The 13786-nt window shown below is 44.3% G+C and overlaps 1 protein-coding gene across 4 annotated transcripts in view; it reads left to right on the plus strand.

The window, feature by feature from the left end:
* Positions 1-13786, plus strand: part of atp2b1 (ATPase plasma membrane Ca2+ transporting 1) — a 106854-nt gene that overhangs the window by 56026 nt on the left and 37042 nt on the right. For all 4 annotated transcript variants that reach the window (XM_033038037.1, XM_033038039.1, XM_033038040.1 and 1 more), the window contains one exon: positions 12665-12862. In XM_033038037.1, coding sequence (XP_032893928.1) covers positions 12665-12862 — 198 coding nt within the window. The remainder of the gene's footprint in view (positions 1-12664; positions 12863-13786) is intronic.

A 13786-nucleotide genomic window follows, 5' to 3' on the forward strand; every position in this document is an offset into this window, starting at 1 on the left:
CTGGTGAACCTACGCTGCACACCCTCAAAAACAAGAATGTCCTTCCTCAAATTAGGAGACCAAAACTGCACACAATACTCCATAGATGCTGCTGCACCCGCTGAGTTTCTCCAGCATTTTTGTGTACCTTCGATTTTCCAGCATCTGCAGTTCCTTCTTGAACACAATACTCCAAGTTTGATCTCACCAGGGCCTTGTACAACTGCAGTAGGACTCTATACTAAAATCCTCTTGCTATGAAGGCCAACATGCCATTAGCTTTCTTCACTACCTGATGTACCTGCATGCTTACTTTCAGTGACTGATGTACAAGGACACACACGTCTCGTTGCACGTGCCGTCTTGTTCTTGCCACCAACATGAATAATCTCACATTTATCCACATTATACTGCATCTGCCATGCAGGGCCGGCCTTAAGCCAATTGGACCAATTGCTCCCAATTGGGCCCCGCGCCTAAGGGGGCCCTGCGCTCCCCGGGTGGAGGGGGGGAGAGTGAGTGGAGGGGGAAAGAAAGAGGTAGACGGGTAGGGGGGTGTGAGGGGTGAATGGAGAAGGGGGAGAGGGGGATCGTTCCATCACGGTCCAGGGGCAGCGCTCCAGCCCCTCCAGTCGCCGAGCTTCACGCACACTGCTCCAGCTCCACCCCTCTCTCTCCCCGGGAAGACGCGGTGAACAATACCGGGAGGGCCGGGCCGGGGTTTGGAGTAACGTTTACAAGCCTCGGCTCACACCCGCCCGCCCGGACCCCGGCATCCGCTCCCGCCACCAGCCCTCTCCCTCCCTCCCTTCTGTCCTTCCCTTCCCTTCCCTCCCTTCTTCCCTCCCTCCCTTATCTCCTTCCCTCCCTCCTTCCTCTCTCTCTTTTCCCTTCTCTCCTTCCCTCCCTCCCTTCTTCCTCTCCTTCCCTCCCTCCCTTCTTTCTCTACTTCCCTCCCTTCTTTCTCTACTTCCCTCCCTTCTTTCTCTACTTCCCTCCCTTCTCTCCTTCCTCCCTTCTCTCCTTCCTCCCTTCTCTCCTTCCTCCCTTCTCTCCTTCCTCCCTTCTCTCCTTCCTCCCTTCTCTCCAAAGATCTCCACTATAGGATCTTTGCTTCTCTCCCTCCCTTCTCTCCTTTCCATCCACACACATCACACACAGACAACTAACACATACATAACTAACACACAAACACAACTAAGTTAGGATGGGGTAGAAGCCCAAAGGGTAGGATGGGGCTGAAGCCCAAAATTTAATGCCTGGACTGGTTTTTCATCAATGGTTATTGTTTTTCCAGGATCTAGTTAATTAAATAACTTTTATTTTTCCATTTCACAGTCACTAAAACAAGTGGTATTGTAACTATGTACTTTTGAGAGGTGATCTACAATTTTGTTTGTTACTTGTAGGCTTACATGTGTGCAATTTGATATTAAAATGTAGCTTAGATCTGTTTGGTCCATTAACTCGCAGGCACTTTTTAAGCGCACATTTTTATTACTTTCCATTCTACCATGGAGATATAAATTCTATAATAGAATTTATTTATATTTCTATGATTCTACAGACCTTGGCTGGGAACCTGAGGCTCACCAAAATTGTTCCCAATTGGGCCCCGCACCTCCTAAGGCCGGCCCTGCTGCCATGTATCTGCCCACTCACCCAACCTATCCAAGTAACCCTGCAGCCCCATAGTTTCCTCCTCGCAGCTCACACTACCATCCAGCTTTGTCATCCGCAGACTAATTCCCTCGTCTAAATAGTTAATATATATTGTAAATAACTGGTGTCCGCGCACTGAGCCTTGCGGCACCCCACTAGTCACTGCTTTTTTACCCAGAGTAGGGGAATAAAGAACTAGAGGACATAGGTTAAAGATGAGAGAGGAAAGATTTAATAGGGACCTGAGGGGCAATTTTGTGTGGACAAAGTTGTCGCTCAGGTTCCTATTAAACCTTTCCTCCCTCACCTTTAACCTATGTCCTTTGGTTCTTGATTCCCGTACTCTGGGTAAAATATGGAATGAGGTGGTAGTTGAAGCAGGCACTATAACAACATTTAAAAGACATTTGGACAGGTACATAGATAGGAAAGGCTTAGAGGCACATTGCCAAGCGTGGGCAGGAGGGGCATCTTGGTCGGCATTGGCAAGTTGGGTGGAAGGGCCTGTTTCCATGCTGTATACTCTGACTCTATAACTATATTAATAGATGGGTTCTGCAGGGCACCATTAATCAGATCTTAACAATGAACACCCTTTGTTATCTCTACTGATGTGGTCAATGATTTGTGTAATACCAACATTAGTTACTAGTCTATTATGAGTAAACTTATCAAATGCATTTTCAAAAGTAGACAAAAATGCTGGAGAAACTCAGCGGGTGAGGCAGCATCTATGGAGCGAAGGAAATAGACAACGTTTCGTGTCGAGACCCTTCTTCAGACTGATGTGAGTGTGGGGAGGGGCGGGTAGAAGAAAGGAAGAGGCGGAGACAGTGGGCTGAGGGAGCGCTGAGAAGGAGAGGAGAAAGCAGGGACTACCTGAAATTAGAGAAGTCAATGTTCATACCACTGGGGTGAAAACTGCCCAAGTGAAATATAAGGTACTGCTCCTCCAATTTACGGTGGTCCTCACTCTGGCCATGGAGGAAGACCAGGACAGAAAGGTCAGATTCGGAATGGGAGGGGGAGTTGAAGTACTGAGCCACCGGGAGATCAGGTAGGTTAATGCGAACCGAGCGGAGGTGTTGGGTGAAGCGATCGTCAAGCCTACGCTTGGTCTCACCGATGTAGAGCAGCTGACACCTAGAGCAGCGGATGCAATAGATGAGGTTGGAGGAGGTGCAGGTGAACCTCTGCCGCACCTGGAAAGACTGCTTGGGTCCTTGAATGGAGTCAAGGGGGGAGGTAAAGCGACAAGTGTAGCATTTCCTGCTGTTGCCAGGAGAGGGCGTGGTTTGAGTGGGAAGGGACAAATTGAACAGGGAGTTATGGAGGAAGCGGTCCCTGCAGAAAGCAGACGGGAGGAGATGGGAAGATGTGGCCGGTGTTGGGATCCCGTTGGAGGTGGCGAACATGTCGGAGGATTATTTGTTGTATGTGATGGCTGGTAGGGTGGAAGGTGGGGACAAGGGGGATTCTGCCCTTGTAACGAATGGGGGGATGGGGAGTGAGAGCAGAGTTACGGGGTGTAGAAGCGACCATGGTGAGAGCCTCATCTAGAGTAGAAGAGGGGAACCCCTGTTCCCTGAAGAATGAGGACATCTCCGATGCACTGGTTTGGAACACCTCATCCTAGGTGCAGGAAAGTTGTTAAGGGCAAGGCGGAGGGGAGTGTCAGTAGACTGGGATTGGTTGGTTCTGCGGTCGAGGAAGAAACGGAGGGCTGGTGGGGGATGGAGGTGTAGAGTGACAGGATATCCATGGTGAAGATGAGGGAATGGGGGCCTAGAAAACGGAAGTTATGGAGTAGAGGAAGAGAGTGTGAGGTGTCTTGAACATAGATAGGAAGGGATTTAACCAGGAGGGATAGGACAGAGTCGAGGTATGTGGAAATAAGTTTGGTAGGACGAACAGGCAGAAACAATGGGTCTGCTGGGACCGTCAGGTTTGTAGATTTTGGGGAGAAGGTAAATTTGTGCCTTGCGGGGCTGGGGAACGATGAGGTTGGAGGCTTGGGAGGGCAGGGAGCCGTAAGTGATGGTCAGTGATAGTGCTAGAGATGGTGGCCTGGTGCTCGTCTGCAGGGTCATGGTCCAAGGATAAGTAGGAGGAGGTGACTGAGAGTTGGCGCGTGCCTTGTACAGATCAACGTGCCAGACTACCACGGCACCTCCCTTGTACATAATAGCCAAAGGCGTTGCTGATTCACTGCTTTTATTTGTGCTTCAATTCTGCTTTACAAAACTATGCTGGCATGTATCATCTGAAAAATCCTAAGGTGTCCAATCATTCATATATTTCTGAAGAGTCATCAATCCAAAACGTAACTGGATCTCTCCAAAGATCCTACCTGCATTGTGTAGTATTCACAGCATTGTTTACTTTTTTTAATGTTTCCACCATTCACAGTATCTCGCCTTTATGTTAAATATAAACTAACTTCCGAACAAAAGATGTTTTCCCTTCCCCCTTGCTTTATATAGCAGTGATAATGCAGTTCTTCAGAGCGAGGACATCTGCGATGATGTCCATTTTCTTAAATCCTGATGTGAGAATCTAGGAATATCAATTTTTACGGCTGCTATTTTACTCGTATTTTGTTTTGCATTTGTTACCTTTGGCGTGCCCTGTCCTTGATTTAGTATTTTTAATGTCGTACATACTATTCTTTCATTTTTAATTTTGCTCATCATTGTCAACTTCTTTGCATTCTCTAAGAATCTATTTGTGATTCTTGCCTACCTACCTTATCTGTTGTTCTTGGGATATCTTCCTGTTGCCAGAATGTGGTGCTAGTTTTCACTTTTGCCTCTGGTTTTGATTTGCCAATCCTTGACTTTTAGTTATTCGTGGCTTTTTTAAATCAAGATATTGACTCTTGCACAAATGCTGGCTTTGAAAATTCTTCTCAAACATAAGAAATAAAAGCGTGGTAAACCATTCAGCCCCTTATACCTTTAGCACCTTTCAATAAGATCATGGCTGATCATTTGTCTGCTTATCACACCAATTCACTAATCTTTGATTCCACTAATATTTTTTTTTTAAATCTATCAAGCTGTCTTGAGTATGCTCATTGAGCCCCTATGCTATGAGTAGAAATCCCAAGTATTCACTACCATTGATATGAAGGTAGTCGTCTTATCTGTCTTGAATGGCTAACCCAGGGCTGGGGAACCTTTTCATGTTGGAATGCCGCTTTAAGTTAGCTGTAATCTAATAAGGCCGCATCGAAGAAACTTCAATTAGATATACTTCAAAATGTACATTATTTTGTAAAAATCTAACTACTATGTACTAACTTCAAGAAAATGAAAAAAATATTAATTCTAAAGTTAACTAACCTTTTAATGACTTTGTTGTGACTGCTTTCTAGAGTCTAGAGTCGCATTAGAACTAAATCATGAGTTAACAGGTGTTAAAATAGCCCTCATGACTTCCTAATGTTTTAATTGTGGCCGTCAGTCGGGGAGGATTATTTTGTTGAATCTTTTACTCTTTGGTATTTTAAATATGTTCATTTTAAGATTAAAATAAAAAATAATAAAAGACGAATAAAAAACATTAATAAAAATAAAAGGATTTGATCTACAAAATTTGGATTCATTCAAAGGGCCGCACTTAATGGCCGTAGAGGTTTATAAAATCATGAAGGGGCATAGATAAGGTGAATAGTTGGTCCTTTTCCCTGTGTAGTAGATTGTAAAACTTGATACCAAAAATTTATGGTGAGGGTAAAAATGTAAAGGGTCCTTGAGAAACAACTTATTCAAAGAAGATGATGGGTATACAAAATGAGCTACCAGAGGAAGTGGAAGGGGCAGCTACAATAGCAATGTTTAAAGGACATTTGGACGTGTACATGGATAGGAATGGTTTTGAGGAATGTGGGCACATGGGGCTTACGTAGATAGGTAATTTGGTCAGCCTCGACAAGTTGGTCCAAAGGTCCTGTTTCCGTGTTGTATAACTCTGAAATCTAGATGACCCAGTCAAGGAAAATGTCACCACATCTTCCTGTAAAAATGTTAAGTTTTCATAAGATCACATCCACCAAACACTCGATAAAGCGCTCTACCTATATCCCTGCACATAAGACAAACCTACCATCCCCATTCAGTGAGCCTTTGTGACACACTCTTTCATGCTTATATCCTTCCCCGAGTTGGGAGACCAGACACGTACACAATTTTAGAACTGATTTCCAAAGGGCAATATATAATTTGAACAGATTTGTGCATTTATAGATTTCCCACATACATGCCTCGAACATTGATCATCATGCACTTGTATTACATTAATGAATAGATTATTGTGTTTTGAATCTGCTATTAATTCTAATTTGGCTCATTTTCAAATATGGGACATGTTGCGGAAAAAAGCATCTCTGAAGAGAATGAATGGGTGATGTTTTGGGTTAAAACTGAAGACTGAAGAAGGGTCTTGACCTGAAACGTCACCCATTCCTTCCCACCAGAGATGCTGCCTGTTCCGCTGAGTTACTCCAGTATTTTGTGTCTATCATCGATTTAAACCAGCATCTGCATTTCCTTCCTACACATGTTGCAGAAAACTCCTTAGTACAAAAGTTCTGTTTTCTGCTTATCCCAATGTGATACATGTTCTTTACATCTGGATTTGTAAATTTTGCCATGCTCCAGAGCTTGTCATGGGCTGGTACTTCCAGTAGCCATAAAACCTATTTTAATTCTCTTCCCTTAAATTCTACGATCTACCTATTCTCTCCCTCATGACTAAGGCCACTACTCTTCACTACTGAAGAAGGGACCCAACTCAAAAGTCATCTATCCATATTTTCCAGAGATGACGCACGAACTACTGAATTACTCCAGCATTTTGTATCTCTCTTTATTATAAACCAGCATCTGCGGTTCCTTTTTACTACTGTTCATTATGCTCTTGCTAATGGCCCTGTACCACTGTACGAGTTCATTCAAGAGTTCTCCCGAGATTCGAACTCGGAGATTTACGGTAATGGCCGCTCGTAAGTACTCGGGGCTCGTGGACATTTTTCAACATGTAGAAAAATCTTCACGAGTCTTCCCGAGCTTACCGCGTTTCCCGAGTACCTGCCGTTAGCGTTACGAGCCGCTAAGAGACGTCCCGAGCTCAGACGTACCCACTAAGTACATTCTACGTGCTTCCACGAGTTTGATTTTTTTTAAATTCGGGAGAGCTCTTGAATGAGCTCGTACAGTGGGACAGCCCCATCAGCATTCGTGGAGGTGTTTAAAATTTGTTTTAGTTAATTTCTGTTCCTTCCTATCTTGAGCCATATCTCAGTAAAATACACCAAATTTTATATTTCAAGATGACATTGCTTTTATAAAGTACACGTCATTTTGCAAAACTTCGATATGTCTCCTGATTTAATTTTGCATCTTCGGGTTTACCTTTCTGGGTCCACCAGGCCAGTCCCCTTGGGATCCTGAGAATGAGGTAGAAAAGTGCTGTAGTGGGATGATTTCTAAAGGTTGATGTCAATAACAGACCTATAAAATGATGGGTAGACAAAAACAGTCAACCATCAAACGCCCACACCACCCAATGCGGACGGTGGAAGAAGTCGCTGCCAACCTGGGTAAAGTCACAGTTTTTTCTGTCCTAGATTCAAAGAACTCATTTTGGCAAATGCCAGTAGACCATGCATCCTCCATGTTAACCACAATCGCGACACCCTTCGGACGCTACCGTTTTTTACGAATGACATTTGCCATCAATTCAGCCAGTGAGGTATTCCAGTGTACTATGGAACAACTCTTTGATAACTACCCATGTTACATAATTGTAGACGACATCCTGGTTACTGGACGCAATGCACAAGAACATGACTCAAACCTGAAACGGGTCCTGGATCATGGCAGAGAGATAAATTTCAAACTCAACCCTCTCAAATGCAGGTTCCGGGTTGACAAAGTGACTTATGTGGGCCACGTGTTCACCAACAACGGGCTTAAACCAGACCCGTCTAAAACCATTGCCTTCAATGAATTGCCAGCACCTACGGACATAACTGCTCTGCAACGATTCTTAAGCATGGTAAACTATCTTGGGAAATTCATCCCAAACATCAGTGAGCTATCTGCCCCGTGGCGACAACTGACCCACAAGGAAACGCACTGGTCCTGGCACCAACACCAGCAGAGGGCATTTGAAACCCTCAAAACAACTAATTTCTAGCGCTCCAACCCTTGTATACTTTGATGCCAAATTACCCGTCACCCTTACCTGTGATGCCTCCCAGTATGGACTGGGCACTGCTTGTCTACAAGACAACGGAAAGGGCTCCAGACCAGTTGCCTATGCCTCCCGTACCATGACTGACACTGAACAGCGCTACGCTCAAATCGAAAAGGAGCTACTCACAGTAACCTTTGCCAGCAAGAAATTCATGGACGATATCTTTGGCAACCCGATCACAATCGAAACCGATCACCAGCCCCTAGTCGGTATCCTCAGTAAGCTGATCCACACGGCACCAGCGCGCTTACAACGCATGATGATGGAACTTCTTCTTTCGTGTGGCGTGCACAGCCTAAAGTTGTTGGACAACTTGTTCTATTTGATCTTCCGTTTGTGCACGTCTAGTTGATTGCATTAGTCGAAACAGGGCGGACCACGTGAAGGTTGCAATCTTCCACCCCATGATGGAACTGCAGAGATATGACATCAGACTAACCTACAAACGTGGTAAGGACATGCACTTAGCTGACACCCTCTCACGGGCACCTCGCCCAACCTGTGAAAAATACCTATCTGATGATGTGCATGAAGGCTACACGGTTGTGATGGTCTCCTGCCTCCCATCTGCCTGTTTAGACATCTTAGTGTCACAAACAGCTGCAGACGAAACACTACAGTCGCTGGCCACTGCCATCCGCCGTGGCTGGCCAGACAAACAGCACCACCTGCCATAAGCTGTCCAACAATTTTCCCCAGTACGTGCCGAACTGGTCATTCAGGATGGCGTGATAATGAAAGGACACAAGGCGGTCATCCCGAAGTCTCTTCACAGCAAGTACTTCGACATTGTCCATGGGGGCCATTCCGCTGCAGAAATAACTCTTCAACATGCGAAAGGAATGCTGTTCTGTCCAGACATGGCTAACTACATTCTAGAAAAGGTTGCTGCCTGTCTGATCTGCAATAGCTTGATCCCGCACCAACAGAAGCAACCACTCCTCTCGCACCTCACGCCGGACTTACCCTGGTCCACAGCAGCAGCTGACATCTTTGAGTGGCGCGGCAAACAATACGTGGTTCTAGTTGAATCCTACTCAGGATGGTTTGAAATCGACCTGCTCAGAAGCCTGACCTCAGCCATGGTCATTCAGAAACTAACTCGTCACTTCTCTGTCCTCAGAGCCTCCCTAAAGCTACTCTCAGATAATGGACCTCAGTTTTCCAGTCAGCTCTTCAGGAATTTCACGAAAAGTTGGGACGTTTACCGCATCACCAGTAGCCCCGAGTACCGGCAGTCCAACGGCCTGGCTGAGCGCACGGTAAAAGTGCAAAGAAACTAATGGAACGCTCATATAGGGCCGGCTCTGATGTTTATCTCGACTTACTCAACCTTTGGAATATCGTCCGTGATCATCTCCTGGGATCTGCAGCCGAACGGCTCATGTCGCGGCGAATCCGCTCCACTCTGCCTATGGCCAAGCAACTACTAGATCCACAAGTTAGTTCGCCGTCAGTTATCCAATCCCAGCTCCAACGCCGCCGCAACATACAAAGAAAATACTATGATAAAACCAGCTCTCTGCTTCAACCGCTCAACAAGGGACAGGTCGTTCGCTTGCGACAATCCATGGTTATGACTGCCTCGGAGTCATTCTGGGGTCCACTGCGGAACCATGCTCGTACTTGGTCAGTATTGTCAACGGCATTTATCGGCGAACCCGCCAACACCTCCTTCCAGTTAATGAACCAGCACCTCCACGTCCCTACCCTGACCAGCCTGCCGGTCTCCCCTCACGCTCTGCGAATGCTGCTCCAGCGATTCCTCTGCCGGTGCCAGCGCCATCCCTGCCTTCCCCGGTGCCCCAATCTCCACTGGTGTCTTCTCCGCATTCACCCGATATGAGACTTGCTTCCCCAGTGAAGGATGAGGTGTCTGCTGGAGCTTATTATCGTACACGTGCAGGTCGTGTCTGCAAGCCAAACCCGCTAATTGGAAAATTTACTGGCTATACCTGAACTGTGCATGGCCTGTTTAGTTTATGTGCTCTCATATGCAGTAAAATAATAAACGCCGCATCTATGCTTGTGTTTCATATTTACTCCACTAACCACAATTTTCTTCTTTAAGAGAAAGGATGTAGATTGACCTTTATCAACCCTTATTAATTCATGCCATTTATAACCTTCACTACACAAATATGCATGCCACCTTTTACAGAGTATTACGGTACTCACACAAAGACTCCCTCGCTCGGGGCCAGTTGATAAGCGAGATGCAAGCAGCAACTGACTGTTGAAATGCTCTAGTGTACTCGATGAAATAAAGTTGGACTTTATCATGAATGTGTTTTTATTCATTGAGCCACCAATAAACAACAGTGGGCTTGTGGGAGAGCTGGGGAAGGAGGGAGAAAGCAAGGACTATCTGAAATTGGAGGTCAATGTTCATATTGCTGGGGTGTAAACTACCCAAGCGAAATACGAGGTGCTGTTCCTCCAATTTGTGCTGGGCTTCACTCTGGCAATGGAGGAGGCCCAGGACAGAAGATTCGGAATGGGAGAAGGAATTGAAGTGCTGAGCCACCGAGAGATCAGGTTGGTTATTGCGAACTGAGCAGAGGTGTTGGACGAAGCGATCGCCAAGCCTACACTTGGCCTCGCCGATGTAGAGAAGTTGACACCTGGAACAGTGGATAGATACAGTAGAGGTTGGAGGAAGTGCAGGTGAACCTCTGCCTCGCCTGGAAAGATTGCTTGGATCCTTGGATGGAGTCGAGGGGGGAGATAAAGCGACAAGTGTAGCATTTCCTGTGGTTGCAAGGGAAAGTACCTGGGGAGGGGGTGGTTTGGGTGGGAAGGGACGAATTGACCATTTGATATATTTGTTTGAGTGTGATGAGTCAATCAAAATGATATATTTATTTGAGTGTGAGGAGTCTTTCATGGCCTGGCTGTGATGTCCTTTCCTGTCTTAATTGTTGGGATAATCTATTGACCGGCTTCCTTTGTATGCCCACAGATTTCCATGTGTAGTTTGACAATTCTTTCTCTCATCTTGCTTCCCAGTCCACCAGCTTCTTCATCTCATTTGCCCTGATGAGGTGGGTTTATGCTCCATGGGTATTGCCAGATTTGCTGATGATTTCCAATATTTTCTATTTTTATTTCCAACCTCTGCAATTTTTTTCTTGTGGGAGATTTTGGCAAGAGTACCAAGTTCTTCACTTAATTCATGCTGCTTTTGATCCTGTTTTTGGGTTAAGAAGCATTTGTTTGTGGATGGAGTTTTGACATCCGACTGAAAGTGAATATTTTCAATCTATCACTTTTCTTGTGAACCTTGGACCAATTTTTTTTAATTGAACTCTGGATGTTAAGATATGCTCGGAAATATAAAGCAAATAAAGCTACTTATAACAAATGTCAGGTTTCAAAAATTTGGGAGAGCCATGTTGATTACAAAAGAGAAAACTATAGGCAGAGAACATATGAGAAATGTAGTGTTGGCATAATACCAAAGTGTAGGCATTTGCACAGAAAATGGGTAGTACATAGAGGAGTGGGACTTAAGGACAAACATTGGAACATCTAAGAATGCTGAGTTTTGCACCTTGCTTGACCAGGAAAAATGGTGTTCTCAAAGTAATAGTGAAGGAGATAATAGAGACGTTAGATATGTGAACAATTCATGGTATGGAGCTATTAGAGCTGGTTAATTGTTGGCTGATCTGAGAGTAGTAGAGTCACCAGGATCAAATGGGATGCATCCGACGGTGCTGAGGGAAATATGGAAGGAAATGACAGGTTACTGGCATTTATCTTTATGCTGTTTGGCGAAAGGGGTATGGTGCTAGAGGATTGGACTGTGGTGAATGTTATTCCCGTGGTCGAAAGATGGAGACTGGGTAAGCCCAGCATCACCAGACCAAACAATGCCATCTTGTGGGGGAAAGCTTTCAATAGTCACCTGGAGGAAAATGATTTGGTTAAACAAAGCCAGACTTGATTTTAAGGTAAATTGTGTTTGATAACCTTTTTCTAGGTAAGGTATAGAGTGGAGGATGAAGCACTGGATGCGATGGCCGTGGATTTCCAGAGAGCTTGTGATGAGGGATGTGTAAAAATAATTGAAGCAAGCTGGATAAAAGAGATATCAATAGAATGGATATGAAGTTGGCTAATTAACAGTCAACAGAGATGAATGGTTGTTTGTCAGGCTGGAGGATGGCACTTAGCGGCATTCTTAAGGTGTTTTGACATGTAGTGATAACCGAGACTTTGGTGGGGGTGTGTCCAAGCCACAATCTAAATTTGCAGATGAGGCAAAACTTGCTAATGCTATTTGCAAAGTGATAAATTGAAGCAAGATATAAATAAACTGGTAGATTGAGCAGATATGTTGCAGATGGAAGCTTAACATGAGTGTAAAGTGATGCATTTTGACAGGTAGAATAAAAGGCAAAAAGGGATAATGTTCTAAAAGGGAAGCGGGAGAAGAGGGACTAGGTGTATGGTACAAAGTCATCGAGAGTAACAGGGTAGAATGAGAAAATGGTTAACAAGGCTCTATGGCATAGAAGACTACAGCCCAGGCCTATACTGATCATCAACTACTCATTCATACTATTTCCAGTTTTGTAGCACTTAGCCCGTAGGTTGCTCTGCCTTATGCTGCTGTGTAAAATATTTCTCCTTATGCAGTTTGTCAGGTCAAAATTGCACCTTTCCAATGTTCATTTTAATGGTGGTTTGATGTTGTTGCTTGTTCCAAGAGAATGTGTGAAACGTTACCCACTTATTTTCTTCTCTTTCTCCACAGGGTTATCTGGTGATCCTGCAGATCTCAGCAGAAGGCATCAAGCTTTTGGGGAAAATTTTATACCACCTAAAAAACCAAAAACTTTTCTTCAGCTAGTATGGGAAGCTTTACAAGACGTCACCTTAATTATTTTAGAAATTGCAGCCATAATATCGCTAGGCCTTTCTTTCTATAATCCTCCTGGAGGGAAGAATGCAGGCAAGTATTTAAACTGTTTTAACAATTTGCAACTAAAATTTTAATAACAAATAGTAGCGCAGTGATAGGGCTTCTGCCTCGCAGTGCCAGAGACCTGGGTTGATCCTGACTATGGGTGCTGTCTGTGCGTAGTTTTCACATTCTCCCTGTCACCACGTAAGTTTTCTCTGGGTGCTCCCACATTCCAAAGACATGCAGGTTTGGAGATGAATTGGCTTCTGTAAATTGCCCCTAGCATGTAGGATGTGAAAGTGGGATAACAGGACTAATGTGAATGGGTGATCGATGGTCAGCATGGTGGGTCGAAGGGCCTGTTTCCACGCTGTATCTCCAAAATTAAAACAAAACTATATGATGTCTTCGCTGACTCTTTAACCCGATATTTTGTGTTCCAGAAAGAAACTGAATTTCTGGATTAACCATCAGAATACCTCGGTATATTTTGAGTACCATGTTCTAAATGCAAAAAATTGATGCAGATAATGAATTAGCTCAGTAATCTGCTCCCAACAGTTCTGCTGAATGCTCAAGTGTTAACATTAACTGGAGATATTTGTGCAGAGAGAGGGAAGAAAAAACGTTTTGGAAAATTATCCGGTATTGTTGCATGTGTTAAATGAGCCCAAGTACTGATTTTGTGTTTCTCAATTTGCAAATTGACTTTTTGTTGAAAATCACTTTCAAATTAGCATTGTGCTCGAGCCATCCATTATCTGAAAGAATGTTTTAAAGGAAGAAAGGATGTCTTTAAGAAATAAGTAGTTCTAAATGTCCAACAGATTTCAAATGTCTTAATATTATTTACGGTCTTATACCATCACTTTATTTTGGGAGCATGTCATAAAATATCCAGGTAAACAGAATTAGGATTAAATTACTAGGAAGTACTGCAAATGATAATCACTAGGCAATAATCTAATAGAT

Source organism: Amblyraja radiata, chromosome 19 (genome assembly GCF_010909765.2).
Source record: "Amblyraja radiata isolate CabotCenter1 chromosome 19, sAmbRad1.1.pri, whole genome shotgun sequence".
Taxonomy (NCBI): Eukaryota; Metazoa; Chordata; class Chondrichthyes; order Rajiformes; family Rajidae; genus Amblyraja; species Amblyraja radiata.